We start from the raw sequence: 19532 nt of genomic DNA, 5'->3' as shown, positions 1-19532 counted from the left end.
TACTCCAGAGCTGCACTCACTATTCTGCTGGTGCAGTCACTGTGTGCATACATTACATTACTGATCCTGAGTTACACTCTGTATTATACCCCAGAGCTGCACTCACTATTCTGCTGGTGCAGTCACTGTGTACATACATTACATTACTGATTCTGAGTTACCTCCTGTATTATACTCCAGAGCTGCACTCACTATTCTGCTGGTGCAGTCACTGTGTACATACATTACATTACTGATCCTGAGTTACCTCCTGTATTATACTCCAGAGCTGCACTCACTATTCTGCTGGTGCAGTCACTGTGTACATACATTACATTACTGATCCTCAGTTACCTCCTGTATTATACCCCAGAGCTGCACTCACTATTCTGCTGGTGCAGTCACTGTGTACATACATTACATTACTGATCCTGAGTTACCTCCTGTATTATTATATTGATTTATTCTAACGCCCCACGCTCAGAGCAATGCTGGTCATAGTCTGCCACCTAGTGGTGAAATGCTAATAGGGCAGAAAGAGTAATTTAAAGAATATGATCTTTAAAAAAAAAAAAAAAGAATCTTTTTGTAATTGCAACATATTTATTATATATGTAGAGAGTGGAAGCAAAATCTCCAGAAAGATGTGAAGCTCCGGATGAGGGGTCTTGTCCATAAACGCATCATGTCTTCTTCAGTCCGGGGTCTCTATATCTGCACCCCCGTATCACAGCAGCTTTATCTCTTCCCTTTTTTTCCTAATTGTGCATTGATTTGCGTTTCTTCAGGAAGACTGTGGCTTTTTCCAGTAACCTCGGTGTCCTCCAGCTACAGCCGGGACGAAGAGCTCTGGAAAACGTGGTTCATTGTTAAAGGGGCGGCACCATTAAAAAGGAAAAAAAGATTTACTGATTGGTATAGATTGGAGAGCCATTACCGAAATGAGGGCGGAACTCAGACACCAAAATGATCACACGTCACCCCCAAACCTGATCCCTATTTGTTGTGATGCGGAACGTAATCTAATGCTCGCTGTTATCAGCCATGTCAGGCTGGAGGAGAGACTGGAAGTTTACAGTGAAGGTAGATACTGAGTGAAGAGTGAAACCCACATGTTGGGCTTAGATACACAAAGTATCACAACTCGTGTTGTACAGGAAGAATTACACACAGGCTTAGATACATCGATCCAGCAGACTGCATCGCAGAAGGCAGTTAGATACACCACCAACAGCAAACTGTATCACACATAATAGGCTTGGATACACCATCTCAGCAGACAATATCACACAGGAGAGGATAAGATAGACCAGTTCACCTGACAGCACCAAACGATAGGAATATACACAGCTCAGCAGACAGTATCACACAGGATAGGATTAGATACACAGCTCAGCAGACAGTATCACACAGGATAGGATTAGATACACAGCTCAGCAGACAGTATCACACAGGATAGGATTAGATACACGGCTCACCAGACAGTATCACACAATAGGATTAGATACACAGCTCACCAGACAGTATCACACAATAGGAATAGATACACAGCTCAAACAGTACCACATGATAGGCTTAGATACACCAGCTCAGCAGATAGTATCACACAGGATACATTTAGATACTCCATGAGTCACTGTGATGTGTGATTTATTGCAGAAGGTACTTTACAATGTTATTACACAGCATCGTCCAGAACAGACCGCTACAGGATTAACCCTTATTATGCTGGATAGCAGATCATTACATTCAGCAGCAGACTGGACTCGTGTAGATACCAGGGGCCTCCGAACCAAACCCGATCAGCAGCGATCGCTGACGATCCTCTCATTTGTGCCACAGTGACCACTGCTGGTGGAATGTGGTATCACATGTGCTCAATAACATAAATGGGCGACAAATGTAATAAACAGATGCAGAGAGAGCGATGATCTTTATTTCTCTCAAAGCTTTAGTTAGAGACCCCCATCATGAAGTCTACACTCCCTGCTACAGTGTACGGCCAGTGGTTTTAGCTAGGAAACAATCTCTTGGAGAGCCAGTGGCAAACGGATTCCTTCAGTCCAGCGAATCCAGAATGAAGAGTAATAGCCAACCAGTCTTGATTTACAATCTCCTCCCGTTTTAGGTCTGCAGCCCCCATGCAGACCTCCATGTTTCCATACTTACAGACGATAGACCCTGTGTCGTTGGTAACCACGATAAAGTAAAAAGGTGACTACAGGATCAGACTAGGCAGGATCTGTTTGTAGTCTGTAACCATGGAGACACATTAGTCTGTGCAGGATGCTGAAGGCACAGAACGGTAGGAGGTTTTTAAGACTTTTTAGCAAAGAGGCTTCTTTTTAGATAACGCCAATTGTTGCAAAAGTCTGCATACCCTTAATATTTGCTTATGTAGTGATGCGCTTCCCTCCTTGGTGCAGTCTGGCACATTAATAAGAGATAAATATATATATTTATTCTGTCTTTATCACGTTATATACACGAGTGATTATTGCAACAAATGGAACATATTCTGCATTTCTGAAGAGCACACGTTCCATAAAAATGGGCATTAAAAGTGCAACGTGGGCTGGTAGTGATTATCCAGGCTTGGAGGTGGGGGGTCCGGTTTGTAGCCCCCTCCTTGGGACAACTGTATATTCTAGGAAAGCAAATCATACATGGAAGGCGCTGCTGGTGAGAACGAGGAGTCAAACATCAGGAATCGCAAAGTTGTCGTATCCAACCCTGCCGGAATCGTGTGCGACCATCAGCATCAATGGCTGCGATGCTACGTTGCGTGACTTTAAGACGTCTTATAGCCCTTGTCTTGTGACTTAGACTAGTGCTTGACACATGCCCCAACTGCACCATCTTTACCCTCATACGCTCCTGTAACACAATGCCAAGTGGAAGAAGCAGCAGGCACTAAATCACCCAATTAAAGGGGAAAATCTGTGTTAATATGGCGGAGATCCGAACGTCTGTTGATCTGGAGGACCCGACATTTCCACATATTACATGGACAGTCAACTGATTTCAATGGGAATCCTGCAATACTTTCTTTCCCCTGTGGGGGAGCTGTGGTAGAATTAAAGACTTGATAGATTCCCGCATTAGTGATGTCTTCGTGATCATCATTATATTTATAATCAGTGGACCCTTCTAAGAAAAGGTATATCCAAAGTGGACTAAGACCTTAAAGGGGTTGTCCGGTGAAAACCAGTTATTACCTATCCGCAGAATTGGTGATTGTTTATAGATCATTGGGTGTCAAATTGTATCTCTGAGGGGGCACTAACGGCAGTGCGTAAGTCTGAGCGCCCCTCCAATAATTCTCTATGGGCCTGTAGGTGTTGGGTGACTCCTCTTCAGAAGGATGAGCTGAACATATAGCTTTCTCTTCCTTACAGTCCCCTCTTGGAGGATTTTTTTTGGGACCCATTACACCTCCTAGCCTGGTGTTATCATGGCGTCTGACTGCGGCCATGACACCTGACTCAATTCAGACCATTCTACCCGGGACTTCTAAATGTCTGACACAGCAATGCCATATCATCACCTAAATTAATAAAAACACCTTGCCAATTTTTTGTTTAGACTCTTCACACGGGGGGCGGCACAAAACACTGTAGAACCCCCTGCAGATTGAATCCAGGGACTTCTGTGGTGCCAGTGTGAACAGGGTCATATTCTTCGCCGGCTTTAGATCTATACGTCAGCTGCGCTCACTGCCCGGACTCTGCACGCTCACACAACATCCTTTTCGCACATTCACTTGCACTCGGAAAGTCCATTTTTGGAGAAAGCAAAATTATGGGAGATGGTCAGACAGGACAAAGGGAAGCAATTGAGTGTCAGACCCGTGATAATCAAATGAAAAAAAAAGTGATCTGGAAGATTGAGCTGCCGAGATGGATTCAGTCTTTTGGCACCTTAAAATTGTCTTTCTCTTTGCGGATAGCGGCCATTGTAGATATGGGGTTGTCTGCCCCCGCGTGCTGCTGCACTGACTTCTCCCTGTGGGGAAGGGGGGACAGAAAATCCAATCAGGAGACCAGTGTATAGCAAAAAATCCTCAGCAAATAGACAAAAACTGGAAATGTAAAACTCATGCTTCCTGCATCCACCACTAGAGGGAGCTGATGGAGTTAGATGTCTGCAAAGTATGCAGTGAGCTCCCTCTAGTGGTGACTGCAGGTAAGCAGAATTCTATCATGTTACTGTCAATACAGAGGGTTTGGAGCTCTGAAACACAGTGTTGCAGTTCTACTACAATATCCCTTTAAATAGGCATTTTTGCTTACCTGACCCTCATGAAAGGGTTAAATGTGAGCTCTTCAGACAGAGTGGAGGGGATGGTGGGTTCTCCATTATTGTACGTCTCCTGAAAGGTAAAATAACCAAGAGCAGGTTCTTATAGAGAGGAGTAGACATTCTGACAACCTACTGCTATATAGATAATTTCCAGAACACAGGGAGTAACTATCACTGAGCTCACACTCCCTGTCTCTGCAAGAAGTTCAGTATCAATAAAGCTTTCAGATAAAGCTCAGTAGTTTGGTTGCTAGGGACACACTGCCTAGAAACCAGTAGAATATATTTTTATACAGGGTTGTCAGGCCATGAGTCTGTAGTAACCAGTCTGTCTTAGATTACCTTTCGGCAGGGTGGGAGCGGTGATGGAGACTCGGTACTGCCCAACCCTCACATTACTACCGCCTACCATGTAAGTCTAGGGCGGTTTAGACATTTGATGACTATTGTGTCACTATATGACCCCATTAGGTGTCTGCCTTCCTTGTAACTTTCTGTCCACTGCATGTTGTCAGTGAAGTGTAATCCAATCAAAGACATAGAAACGAATTACATGAAGCAGGGGCAGGTCGCTCTACAGCCAGCAGGGGCGGGTCTTGGTCGCTCTACAGTCAGCGGGGGCGGGTCTTTGTCACTCTACAGCCAGCGGGGCGGGTCTTTGTCACTCTACAGCCAGCGGGGGCGGGTCTTGGTCGCTCTAAAGCCAGCGGGGGCGGGTCATGGTCGCTCTATAGCCAGCGGGGAGGGAGTCTTGGTTGCTTTACAGCCAGCAAGGGGGTGGGTCATTGTCGCTCTACAGCCAGCGGGGGCGGGTCTTCGGCGCTCTACAGCCAGCGGGGGATAGTCTCGGTCGCTCTTCACCCAGCAGGGGCGGGTATTGGTCACTCTACAGCCAGCGGGGGCGGGTCTTCGGCACTCTACAGCCAGCGGGGGATAGTCTCGGTCGCTCTTCACCCAGCAGGGGCGGGTATTGGTCACTCTACAGCCAGCGGGGGCGGGTCTTCGGCGCTCTACAGCCAGCGGGGGATAGTCTCGGTCGCTCTTCACCCAGCAGGGGCGGGTATTGGTCACTCTACAGGAAGCGAGGGTGGTTTTGTCTACAAGAGAGTGGGTCTGATCTTTGTCACTCTATAAGAAGTTGGAGAGGGTCTTATCTCTCTGCTCCTACTCTCCTCTGTCAAACAGGCATAACAGGAAAGTGGGCTTTCAGTTTAGGACAGGCAAATTATTGGATAGTGGCAGAAGCAAAGCATGCTGGGAAGTGAAAGGACGTTTCAGCTCCTATAGTGCTGGCAGAATTTCGTTGAAGAGGAACCACCCACTTAAAAAGGAGTGACTGGCAAGTTACAGGGTGATAATTGGGACAGTTCCGGGATATACTGGGTGGCTTGTGCAAAGAAGCAGTTTTACCTTGCTGTGAGGGAATAAGAAGATTATATAGGTTTTATGTGAAAGAACGGACGCGCATTATGTTTACTACAGATAAGGAGGACATAACACTCCAGTGCTCAGTAAGGGCTAGAAATCTCGGTCCGCCTTACTTTGGCCCATGCGAGCTTCTGTTTGATGGCCTCATTGTTGGGCTCCACGTGACGGGCAAACTTCAGGTTGTTGATTGTATATTCGTGTCCACAGTAGACTCTCTATAAGAGGGGGAGAGAACATATCTATCACAGAAGAAAGTTCTAACAGGTCTAGAAAAATAACACCAAATGAGTCATTACAGTTTCTGGAGGAAGACGCCCCAATATTTCGATCAGAGCCTGGTACATCTCCTCCGCCGTCCCTTCAAAGAATTTCCCACAACCAGCCACAAAGAGGGTGTCCCCTAGGAGAAGAGTGAAGGAGATGTGAAAAGTAGAGAAGTCAGAGATGTGGTCATCACAGGACCTATGGACGGTATATTAAGTGCAGGCCCACCGAGCCCCTGTTCCTAAATGCCCACCTGTAAATACAGCAGGGGGCTCGGAGCTGTTAGGCTTCGTCACGTAGTAGCAGATATGCCCAGAAGTGTGACACGGGGTGTAAAGACACTTTACGTGAAGAGACCCCACCTGATGACATACGAGAAGGAATAATTACATAGCACAGAGTATACAGACAAGAGTGCACCGAGCAGAGTGCACCGAGCAGAGTATGGAGAAGCTGCTCAAGAAGGACCTCACCTGAAACGTTGTGAGATGGGACACCGTCTGGGTTAACGCTCCAACCCTGCTGTCTCCTCCGTAGACTTTTAACCCAGAAACCATTTTGACAAGTTTCTCATTTCCTCCGGCATGGTCCCTGTGGACATACAATATACGACAAATGTGTGTTAAAACCTTCTGGGATTATTAATGTATATTAGATGGACTCTGTTCCATACAGTGAATATAAAAAGTCTACACACCCCTGTTGAAATGGCAGGTTTTCATGTAAAAAAAAAAAAAAAAATCATACTAAGAAAATAATTTCAGAACTTTTTTCCACCTTTAAAGTTGCCAATAATCTGACAAATCTGTTAAGAAAAGAACTGAAATCATTTTGAGTGGGAAAATAAAATGTGGCTGCATAAGTGTGAACACCCTCTTATAATTGGGAAGTGGTGGTGTTCAGAATTGGCCGATCACATTTATCCTCATGTTACATAGTAGTCAGTGCACGGCCGCCATAATTTACAGTGATTCTGATTATACCCATAGAAAGTTTAGCTGATCTAGGATTCAGTTGCATTTTTCCAGCAAAACCCCTGGTAAGTCAACAGCTGACAACACAGCAAAGGGGTTTCATCATTCAAAGTTATCAGTCTGGAGAAGTGCACAAAAAAAGTCCAAAGCATAAATCAATGTGAAGACGTCATCAAAAAGTGGCTTAAATTTGGCACAACAGTGACATTACCAAGAACGAGATGTCGGACAAAAATGGCTGAAAAGACAAGAAAAAAGGAGACTGCCAAGAGCCCTGCAGCAACATTAAAGGAGCTGCAGGAATTTGTGGTTAAGTGCTGGTGGTGCAATGCATGACACAACAATCTCTCCTATCCTTCATATGTCGGCCTGTGGTGTCTGCACCCCTTAAAGATACAACTTTGTGCTGAAGTAATCAAACCAGTGCACTGAGTAACACTCTACCAGTGATGGTGCGTCGTGAGGACCGATGTGAGGTTCACGCCGTGTTTCTTCACTGCTTCAACGACCTATAAAAGGAACAAAGAAATCTTAATCAGAATTGCATGTCATTGACTTACAAGAAAAACCGTACCCATGGTGCGCAAGCAAAAGGGCCAAAATCACTTTGATTTGCAGGATGGATTTTAATATTGATTATAACAATTCTTTCTCCACTTATCAGCCACTTCTCCTCCTTCCCTTGCCTTCTAAACTCATCATTCACTTTGAAAAAAGCTCAAATCAATCTTGGTTAAGACAAGACAGACTGCCAGCTCACTGAGGAGTCAGATTATACCTGCCTATTGGCAAATTGGTGGTGTGAGGAGAGGAACGAACAAAGGGACACACAGACCTGTGCTGCTGCTTTTTAGTAAGTGTTTTATCTCACTCCAAAGCTGGATTTACAGCTGCTCTGCTCAGTACTGCTATATAATGTCTGAAGGAGGAGACGTTAGCTACTTCCTTACTGATCACTTCTGAGGGTGACGGCTTTGGTCTGTCTATGGGTAAACCCCACTCTTTACCTTTTGTGGCTGCACAGGGTCCACAATGGCAGCCTCCTTGGTCTCCTCGTCAATCAGGAGGTACATATAGTTGTCTGTGAGGGCTGGAAGGAGCTCAATCTTCATGATTCTCTGGTCAACCAGTTTGGTCTTTCGGAATTCAGACTCCTGTGCCTTTTGGATGTTGCTGGTCCCTAATCGAGCAAAGCCTGGATGGCGAGGAGAAGAAGAGAAGGATCTGCGATTATAATCCTAATTCAGCAGAAACAGTCAGAGATCTAATGGAATAATCCAGCGCGGCCCATGTGTGGCCCCTCCGCACAGATGGGCAGTGACCGGTGGATTTCATCCATGCAGTCAGCACATTTTTCCTTTTCTCTGTTTTGGCTGATGGAACAGGTTTACAGCGGGGTCAGTGATGATGTCCACCACAGACATACAGCACAGGTGTACATCCAGGTGTTCAAGGAAAATTGCTTCATATTACTAGCTAAAATCTGAAAAACTTTTTGTGTCATAAGATTTCAAAAGTTTTGATCTGCGAGGGGTCAGGAGTTTACACCCCAATAGTCACTGAAATAAAGTCACTGACTGCGTTGCCCCCTTGTTGTATGTTATAGTCGGCCCTGTTAGCTCTCACAGAGCTGCAGTCATCCGGACACACAGAGTCTCCTTCTAATGAGGATCGTAATGAAGTATGAAGTAGCTTACTTCTCCCCCCTAAAGGGGCTGTCCAGTTAAAACAAGTTATCACCTATCCATGGAATAGGTGATAACTTATTGGTGGGCGTCCAACCAGTGGGACACATGCCGATAGGTTGCGAATAGGTTGCCATTGTTCTCGGCAGAGCGAGCCTGGTTTACGCTGCGTCACTGGTACCAGATCACGTCTGAATGACCAGTAGAGCAGAGACAGGAGCTATGTGTGACCGGGTGACCTGTAAGAGCCAATAGGGCCGACAATACCATGAGCCAAAGAGCTACTTACTGCCCCAGAAACTGAAGGAAAGATGTAGTAACAAACTGGAAAATGGTTCTCCAAGCTAAAGGTTACAAATGAAAAATGGGCCCTTAGATGGCAACATAGAAAATGGGCACCTATATGGAAAATGTGACTATTTATACACAGCATAGAAAAATGGGCACATATATGGGAAATAGGAAAAAGGGCACTTACATGGCGACAAAGGAAAATGGGCACACATAAGGAGGCAAAGGAAAAAGGGCACATATATGGGAAATAGAAAAATAAGCACATACGGCAACACATGAAATTGGGCACATATGGTAACAAGAAATAGGCACATATATGGGAAAAAAGAAAATGGGCACATATATTTCGACAATGGTCAATGGGCACATGCATGGCGATAAAGAAAAATATGGGCACATATATTTCGACAAAGGAAAATAGGCACATATGTAGCAAAATAGGAAAATGATCTCATTTATGGGCTCATTTTTCTTTATTTCCATGCATGTGCCCATTTTGCTATTTTCCATACATGTGAACACAGGAAAATTGGTAATTTTCCTATCCTCATACTAAGGGACAATGTGTCAGTGTGGCCCGGCACAATGTATCAGCTGGATCCGTCACTGTTTTGGTGGTTGGATAGGATTCAACTGTAACAAAACCTCAGCTATGAGAAGTTTTAGGTTACGGCAGATTTTTTTAGTCTTGGAATGTAAACAATAATCTTCTTCTTTCCCGGCAGCAAGAAGATCTTGAAATTGCTGACAAACTGAAACACTGAGTTGTAGAACTGGAATGTTTACAGGGTGATGGGGCGGGCACAAAGGTCGCTTGGCTGTTTGTAGCAGAAAATGCCCCGTCATGGTGACAGCTCGGCTCCACTGTACTCTGGGCCCAAACACGCACAGATGTGGCACACACAGGATGACACAGAAAAATAGGCACATATAGGGAGACATGGAAATATGGTCACATATAGGGAGACTTTGAACAATAAGCAAAAACGGCAAATATTTTGTAACCTGTGGACAAAACGTAAGCAGCTCTGAGTGGTGACAGTGCTGCGGTGCGTGCAGTGCTAGGCTTGTGATTCAATAGTTTCCATTCATTAACTGCTTGGCTTCTGGCATCTCGGTCGCTGCCTATGCAGAGCGCTGCAGCTGATAAACTTGTCTCTGGTGCTGCACTCTGCATAGGCAGCACTCTCACTGCTGAGCTGTAAGAAGTGGTTCTAGCAGGCGCTCCTCATTTCACAGATTGCAGGGTAGGTGAGACTTTGCTTCCCAGCAGCGGAAACAAGAGCGGGCATCACTGCCTGAGCCACACTGGATCCGCGCGGGGGAGCGGCGGTGGCGCAGGAAGGGGAGTTTACCACTGTTTTATTTTGAGAACACAAAGGCCTGATTTTAAAGGGGCAATTAACTTGTTAGCCATATAGGACGGAGCCTGTGGTCTCGGAGGTTTCGGATGCACCCATACAGGGACCATTCTGTACCGCAGTCGTCTGCGCACCGCAGCGCTCCAGCACAGCCTCAGTAATATCATGGCCGCATTGCCCGACCTCCTTTTAGGCCACTTTCTACCCCTTTTATTCGTTATGGTCATGTGACAACTACCTAAAGTTGCCAACCTCCCACTATTTGCAATACCACTGCTTGCTGTCAGTGAGTAGACACATCCCCCAAGGCCCAGGCCAGGAACACAACTCCCACCACAGTGGAGCTATTCTAATGCCCAGCTCTCCATACATTACAGCACAGGCTGGCCGTGCTGCCCTCTCTGTGCCCACATACCCACTCTGCAGCCAGCCGCAGCTCCCAGGAAGGACAGTGCGCACCACAGACTCCTACTGCACCCAAACATCATCCTGCGGAGGGGGCTGGCCGCACAGTTCACTCACTGCAGGGCAGGGCCGCGCACCACTACCTGCTGACAGGCAGCCAATCAGCGCTCAGCACGGCGCCACGCCAACCAGCCGGCGCCGCCAACCAACGTGTGACGCAAGCACGTCCAAAACAGAGCAGCCAATCGTCAACGGACACTGACAGGCCAGTGACCAATTAAAAAGCAGTAGTCAGGATGAGCAGGCAGCCATTGACGTTGATGGAAAATGCCCTCGAAAGTAGTAGCGTTATTTTCTGCACATAAGAGGCGCCATTACAACGCTGCACTGGCACGTGAGTGAGGTCCACATTACAACAACGAGTACTTGTTATATTGGGAAAAGAGGGAACTGGAAACTGCCATTATTAAAGATGGCGGATGGTTTGTTAAGGGTTGGGCTCAACAAACCAATAAAAGCCGAGGGCGTTGATACTGTGTGAACCAATCAGCTTTCTCTTTGCCTTTTCAGCTGTCAAAGTGGCAGTATACCTGTATGTAACCCAGGATGGAGCGGCCAAAGTGCAGAGGCCACGTCTGGGAAAGGCAAAGAGGGAGGAGAGACCACCGGAGAGGGAGGAGAGACCACCGGAGAGGGAGGAGAGACCACCGGACAGCACCATAGTTGCACTCTGACTGGTATTTTGGGCGTCCTATGATTGGGCAGGGGGGAAGGGTCGTTGGTGACGTCACATGATTGGTTGTAGACCAGGGCCGGACTGGGACCAAAAAGCAGCCCTGGCACAAATAAAAATTCACCAGCCCACATACGAGTGTTGTAGAATCAAATCGTAAAGCACTGACAGGTTGTGCTGACTTTTTTGCTTTATTTGTTACACGAATCAAATGTGTTAAACCACTTTATATATGTAACCTGCAGTGGCCATAGGGGGAATAGACATCAGATCAACACAGATGGCCTGCAGACTATTATCACACTGCAGAATATGCTATAAAATACAGCACTGATCACACACAACACACACACACACACACACTACAGATACCACACGCTACAGATACCACCCACACACACACACTACAGATACCACACACACACACACACTACAGATACCACCCACACACACACACTACAGATACCACCCACCCACACACACTACAGATACCACCCACCCACACACACTACAGATACCACCCACCCACACACACTACAGATACCACCCACCCACACACACTACAGATACCACCCACCCACACACACTACAGATACCACACACACACACACTACAGATACCACACACACACACACTACAGATACCACACGCTACAGATACCACCCACACACACACACTACAGATACCACCCACCCACACACACTACAGATACCACCCACCCACACACACTACAGATACCACCCACACACACACTACAGATACCACACACACACACACTACAGATACCACACACACACTACAGATACCACCCACACACACACTACAGATATCACACACACTACAGATACCCCCCACACACACACTACAGATACCACACACACACACACTACAAATACCACACACTCCTCTGTGCTGCAGCAGAGGCTGATATACATGTGCAGCTCCTTCTGCTCACAGCAAGCACTTCCCCAGCACCTCCCCCGCTCTCTCCTTCTCTGTCGGGGCTGTGGAAGAGAGCAGGAGAAGCTGTGACCATGAGGAATTGAGCTGCTTCTCTATCGGTCACTCGGAGCACACACAGGTAGATATGGCTGACCTTGCAGCTTGATTGCAGGCTCTTTCGTGCAGGGGAACAGGAGAACTGGCCAATCAGCTCTTCTATCAATCTGATGCTCATTGGCCAGTGTTCTTCTCCAGCATGGCACGCCCCTTTTTTGAATGGCTGAACCCGGCGCAGCAAAGAAAAAAAATAAATCAGTGTCTAGAAAAATATTTGCACCCCCAGCCAACCAGTGGCACCGTGAGCAGGCTTCTACCCGTCCTCTGTCCCCGTCTACACAGAAACTTACTGCTGCAGTCTCCCTATGTTCTGTCACTGCTATCAGGGACATCTTCAGTGTAAATACTTTCATGCCCTGTCGCCGCACTAGACAGGAAGAAGTGGGCAGTCTCATGTCCTGATCACAAGCTGTAGTGAGAGGCATGGCTGGAGCAGCACAGCGCAGCGCGGCCCCCATCCTGTTCTATGTACCTCACTGCAGCGGTAGTGATCAGGTCTCAGGACATCAGCCGCCCACTTCCTCCTTTCTAGTGCAGCGTGATCAAGTGCGCAAGGCAAGCAAATGCCGCCCGGCGTCCGGGCTGCTGAAGTGAACTCTGGAACGCCCGCTGACAATGCTGAAGGGGCGATATCTCTAGCGGCCCATTACAAGGACCGGCCCTTCTGGCATTTGCCAGAAATGCCCGATGGCCAGTCCGGCCCTGTTGTAGACGCTGCAGAATGTCTATGGGGTGTCAATGAGCTCCCTCTAGTGGGCATAATAGGAATTGACACACTCTACATAGACCAGGCTCAACTGCAAAGCATTCTGGGACTTAGTCTTCAGCTGCTATTTTATTTTTTATCACTTCCCTCAATTAAATGTGAGATACCAGACTGCTGCAGGAAGGAGTGGGCTGTATAGTATGATAAATATAAAGAGAAAACACTGGCGCACTACTGATAGTACAAAATCTAATGGACGGGGTGCAAGAAGAGTGGTGACATGGAAGATGCACATACACAGAAAAGGACCACTCCTAAATACTGCACACCACAATATAATTATATATAAAAAGGCAAACTTTTATTGATCAACAAGTATAAAAACACTTAAAAATGCGTATGAAAAACCAAATCCCCCAGTGATCCTGCCAGCGTCATAGAAGTCATCCAAAGGTATACATATCCCAAAAATAGTAAGTACAATAAATGTAGTATCGTGTCAGGATAATGACCACATAAACATATGAGATATAAACAAATACACCCCGGAAGAGCACAATACAGATAAATGTGTACTATGGTAAGAAAGTTACCCCAGTATCAAACAATGTATAGAACAGCAAAAACCAGGAGCCATGAGCCAACATACTGATGTAACAACAACATAGAGCAGAGACAAATACGAAATGGTGAGCCTTGTGCCAAAGAGACCAAGGGGCACAAAGGATAAAATACTCTAAATAGTAGGCTCTACCATGGTAAAATACCGCAGCCTGAAGAGAGCGGAGATCTGTGGAGCTCACATGTAATGCCGTAAAAAATGAAGAAAGCTGCAGTCGGGGTGAAGAAGGGTAGGGCAAGGATCAGCGTGGGAAGAAGCCCAACGCGTGTCGCCGTTGCAAGGACGGCTTCGTCAGGGGAAGTTGTCAGGTGATCAATAGAGGTTTAAATACCTTTGGTATGATCGGATACATGTGTGAGGCGCGCCAGGTACCGGAACCGGAAGTGACACAGCAAGGGCAAGGAGCCGTATAGGCAGACGTCTCTGCCAGCACTACAAAGTGCGCATGCGCTGGAATTATATAGCGGGGAGCAAAATTGAGAGTATAAAATATAGGGAAGGAGTACTCATAAGTGGGAAGGGAACTTAAAAGGACCCAAGCTGCAAAGGTGTATATATGCAACAAACATAACAGACCGGACAGTGGTGAAACGGTAACAAACACACATACATATAGGATTGTTAATGGGGAAGTGAGGAGAAACATAAGGGATGGGATGACAATTGCCTAGGTTGAAAGCATATGATAACCAGATATTAATCAATACAGAATTAAAAATGTGAAAAGGAAAAAAATAATAAAATTCAAATGATAATGACCTCGTAGTAATGTAATTTTATTGTATGAGAGCGGCATACATAATACCATATATGAAAATATGGAGAATATGCCCCAGCTGTACAATAGGGAAACCCCTACAGAACAAGGGGAACGGCAAGAATGCGACAGAGAAAAGACACCGTGTAAAAAATATGAGAATAAGGATTATTGTATTAAAAAAAAAAAAAAAAATTCTATTGGATAGAAATGGGTCGCACCCATAAAGAGTGCAACTAGCAATGGAAAACCATAGCTTAAACTACTGGCACTTACTCAAGGAAAATACAGAAGATGGATAACAACAGTTTTAATAAAGACAGGTATGCCGTACCATAAGGATTATAAGGTAATACATAATATATAAGATGTAAAGAAAGCCAAAGTAAAACATTGATCAGAGTAGCCCACGAGAGAGCCAGCTGGAATAGGCTAATCAAAAATATAGGATCAAGGGGCATCTGAATCCAAAACATGGATATCAAAAAATGAATTGAATAGACAATAACCCCAATCCCCATTTGGAGTATATGAGTCCGCACAATGTTGGCACGTGGTCCTGTATTTCCCAGGCATCCAGTACACAGGCTTTGAGGGTTGGATGAGCACTTGTAGAAGGACAAAACATCGCCATAATATAAAGTTCACGGTGAATAGAAATATAGCCATAGGTCCCAGAATATACTTTGTAGAAACTCATCTCGTATTTATAACCATTGTTGAGGATACCGCCAAATCGGACCGAAGAAATACGGATGAATATTGATCCTAGGATTTTCCGTAGTCATGAGGCATATGGCCAGGGCTTGAGGGCAGACACAGCCAAAGGAAAAGCCGTGGAAGTAGCCTAAAGAAGAAGAATTATGGTCAAAATTAACAAAAAACAGAGATATGCATTCATAGAGTCAGCCCAGGAACCCAGTAAAAAGGAGATCCTCGTTAAGGTATACATATCCCAAAAATAGTAAGTACAATAAATGTAGTATCGTGTCAGGATAATGACCACATAAACATATGAGATATAAACAAATACACCCCGGAAGAGCACAATACAGATAAATGTGTACTATGGTAAGAAAGTTACCCCAGTATCAAACAATGTATAGAACAGCAAAAACCAGGAGCCATGAGCCAACATACTGATGTAACAACAACATAGAGCAGAGACAAATACGAAATGGTGAGCCTTGTGCCAAAGAGACCAAGGGGCACAAAGGATAAAATACTCTAAATAGTAGGCTCTACCATGGTAAAATGGTACCATGGTATCATGGTGATTCCCGCAAGGGCAAGGTCCTCACTACAGTGGCCTCTCACTTTTTATCACATCATGCTGGCAAGTGTACAGGCACCAAAGTAGTGGGTCTTGAGCATATTAGGGGATCAGGCAGGGGTGGCTCACTGGAGAATAAACTCTTACAAGTAGAGGCCCGTTGGATTTTCTTGCTTCATTCCACAGTGCCATTTGGCATTAACGAGGATCTCCTTTTTACTGGGTTCCTGGGCTGACTCTATGAATGCATATCTCTGTTTTTTGTTAATTTTGACCATAATTCTTCTTCTTTAGGCTACTTCCACGGCTTTTCCTTTGGCTGTGTCTGCCCTCAAGCCCTGGCCATATGCCTCGTGACTACGGAAAACCCTAGGATCATTATTCATCCGTATTTCTTCGGTCCGATTTGGCGGTATCCTCAACAATGGTTATAAATACGAGATGAGTTTCTACAAAGTATATTCTGGGACCTATGGCTATATTTCTATTCACCGTGAACTTTATATTATGGCGATGTTTTGTCCTTCTACAAGTGCTCATCCAACCCTCAAAGCCTGTGTACTGGATGCCTGGGAAATACAGGACCACGTGCCAACATTGTGCGGACTCATATACTCCAAATGGGGATTGGGGTTATTGTCTATTCAATTCATTTTTTGATATCCATGTTTTGGATTCAGATGCCCCTTGATCCTATATTTTTGATTAGCCTATTCCAGCTGGCTCTCTCGTGGGCTACTCTGATCAATGTTTTACTTTGGCTTTCTTTACATCTTATATATTATGTATTACCTTATAATCCTTATGGTACGGCATACCTGTCTTTATTAAAACTGTTGTTATCCATCTTCTGTATTTTCCTTGAGTAAGTGCCAGTAGTTTAAGCTATGGTTTTCCATTGCTAGTTGCACTCTTTATGGGTGCGACCCATTTCTATCCAATAGAATTTTTTTTTTTTTTTTTAATACAATAATCCTTATTCTCATATTTTTTACACGGTGTCTTTTCTCTGTCGCATTCTTGCCGTTCCCCTTGTTCTGTAGGGGTTTCCCTATTGTACAGCTGGGGCATATTCTCCATATTTTCATATATGGTATTATGTATGCCGCTCTCATACAATAAAATTACATTACTACGAGGTCATTATCATTTGAATTTTATTATTTTTTTCCTTTTCACATTTTTATTTCTGTATTGATTAATATCTGGTTATCATATGCTTTCAACCTAGGCAATTGTCATCCCATCCCTTATGTTTCTCCTCACTTCCCCATTAACAATCCTATATGTATGTGTGTTTGTTACCGTTTCACCACTGTCCGGTCTGTTATGTTTGTTGCATATATACACCTTTGCAGCTTGGGTCCTTTTAAGTTCCCTTCCCACTTATGAGTACTCCTTCCCTATATTTTATACTCTCATTTTTGCTCCCCGCTATATAATTCCAGCGCATGCGCACTTTGTAGTGCTGGCAGAGACGTCTGCCTATACGGCTCCTTGCCCTTGCTGTGTCACTTCCGGTTCCGGTACCTGGCGCGCCTCACACATGTATCCGATCATACCAAAGGTATTTAAACCTCTATTGATCACCTGACAACTTCCCCTGACGAAGCCGTCCTTGCAACGGCGACACGCGTTGGGCTTCTTCCCACGCTGATCCTTGCCCTACCCTTCTTCACCCCGACTGCAGCTTTCTTCATTTTTTACGGCATTACATGTGAGCTCCACAGATCTCCGCTCTCTTCAGGCTGCGGTATTTTACCATGGTAGAGCCTACTATTTAGAGTATTTTATTCTTTGTGCCCCTTGGTCTCTTTGGCACAAGGCTCACCATTTCGTATTTGTCTCTGCTCTGTTGTTGTTACATCAGTATGTTGGCTCATGGCTCTTGGTTTTTGCTGTTCTATACATTGTTTGATACTGGGGTAACTTTCTTACCATAGTACACATTTATCTGTATTGTGCTCTTCCGGGGTGTATTTGTTTATATCTCATATGTTTATGTGGTCATTATCCTGACACGATACTACATTTATTGTACTTACTATTTTTGGGATATGTATACCTTTGGATGACTTCTATGACGCTGGCAGGATCACTGGGGGATTTGGTTTTTCATACGCATTTTTAAGTGTTTTTATACTTGTTGATCAATAAAAGTTTGCCTTTTTATATATAATTATATTGTGGTGTGCAGTATTTAGGAGTGGTCCTTTTCTGTGTATGTGAGGCTGTATAGTATGAGACTCTAACAACCCAACTTCTGTAAGTATTGCAAAACTACAACTCCCAGCATTCTTTGGTACAGGCCCTTTTAGAATGTGAAAACTGTTTATTAATATTTTGCTTCTAGGCTGAGATATAAGCCATTGAGGCTGCACTACTGAGAGGCATGCTATGTGAATATCTCAGTAGTGCTGCTGGCAGGGAGCAGGGGTAAGCAGCGCCCTCTGCTGACATCTCATCCACAACCACCCTCCCTTCTTTATGGCTGGACTAACAGACGGGCCTGCGCTCTGGGTGGATGTAGGGGGCTTGGTCTGGGGTCTGTCTGCATGCAGGGGTTCTAGTCTGGTTTTGGGTTCAGTCTGTATGAAGAGGTCTTGTCTGGCCTCTGTGTACGGATGAGTTGTCCTCTGAGGTCTGCAGGTACATGGGTGGGTTTTGGCCTGGCCTCTGCTGGTGTACACAGGCGGGTTTTGGCTTGGCCTCTGTACATAGGCGGGTTTTGGCCTGGCCTCTGTACACAGGCGGGTTTTGGCCTCTGCCGGTGTACACAGGCGGGTTTTGGCCTCTGCCGGTGTACACAGGCGGGTTTTGGCCTCTGCCGGTGTACACAGGCGGGTTTTGGCCTGGCCTCTACACAGGTGGGTTTTGGCCTGGCCTCTGCCGGTGTACACAGGCGGGTTTTGGCCTGGCCTCTGTACACAAGTGGGTTTTGGCCTGGCCTCTGCCGGCGTACACAGGCGGGTTTTGGCCTGGCCTCTGTACACAGGCGGGTTTTGGCCTGGCCTCTGTACACAGGCGGGTTTTGGCCTCTGCCGGTGTACACAGGCGGGTTTAGGCCTCTGCCGGTGTACACAGGCGGGTTTTGGCCTGGCCTCTGTACACAAGTGGGTTTTGGCCTGGCCTCTGCCGGCATACACAGGCGGGTTTTGGCCTCTGCCGGCGTACACAGGCGGGTTTTGGCCTCTGCCGGCGTACACAGGCGGGTTTTGGCCTCTGCCGGCATACACAGGGGGGTTTTGGCCTGGCCTCTGCCAGTGTACAGGTCTGTGTATGTTCTGTCAGGAGGGTCTATATATGAGGGGAAGGGGTTGGGGTCAAGAGGTCTGTATACAGGGGGTACTGGACATGGATTTGTATACAGGTGGGTGCTTCCTGGCTTGTTTTTATGTAGAAGTTCCGGTGTTCGGTCTGTCTTTAGTTTGGGTGGTCCTATGTATTATATGTGACCCAATACTACAGACGGGGTATGCCTTGTATAAATGGACGGACCATAAGAACAATTCTGTGTAATGCTGCGCAATGTCCATTTTGGCCCTATCTTTCAGATCCAAGTGATGACCGTCTTCAAAAGTTTTGTCACCATGACGGTGCGAAGGGACTATTGTGCTGTGACAGGCGAGTAGAGTACATGGTGATATGTGGTTTATTCCTCCTCCCGTACAGCTGGATGGACCATGAGGA

General features: G+C 45.8%; 1 protein-coding gene across 2 annotated transcripts; it reads right to left on the bottom strand.

Annotated features, from left to right (window-relative positions):
• Positions 1-562: 562 nt before the first annotated feature.
• HAGH (hydroxyacylglutathione hydrolase) lies at positions 563-11393 on the bottom strand. Of its 2 annotated transcripts, none has more exons than XM_077274422.1 (10): positions 11283-11393; positions 7955-8142; positions 7392-7456; positions 6447-6564; positions 6227-6335; positions 6006-6109; positions 5823-5924; positions 4272-4351; positions 3900-3984; positions 563-828 (listed from the first exon to the last, which is right to left on the bottom strand). In XM_077274422.1, exons 2-10 carry the CDS (start codon positions 8057-8059, stop codon positions 808-810), a joined length of 789 nt encoding a protein of 262 aa, XP_077130537.1. In that variant the 5' UTR covers positions 8060-8142; positions 11283-11393; the 3' UTR covers positions 563-807. The 2 variants fall into 2 exon arrangements, with proteins under 2 accessions (XP_077130537.1, XP_077130536.1); XM_077274421.1 differs by lacking the exon at positions 11283-11393 and adding an exon at positions 10703-10860.
• Between the last annotated feature and the right edge of the window lie 8139 nt (positions 11394-19532).

The sequence above is a fragment of the Ranitomeya variabilis genome, chromosome 7, assembly GCF_051348905.1.
Source record: "Ranitomeya variabilis isolate aRanVar5 chromosome 7, aRanVar5.hap1, whole genome shotgun sequence".
NCBI lineage: Eukaryota > Metazoa > Chordata > Amphibia > Anura > Dendrobatidae > Ranitomeya > Ranitomeya variabilis.
The sequence above is the reverse complement of the archived record's forward strand: the minus strand, read 5'-3'. Positions and strand labels throughout refer to the sequence as shown.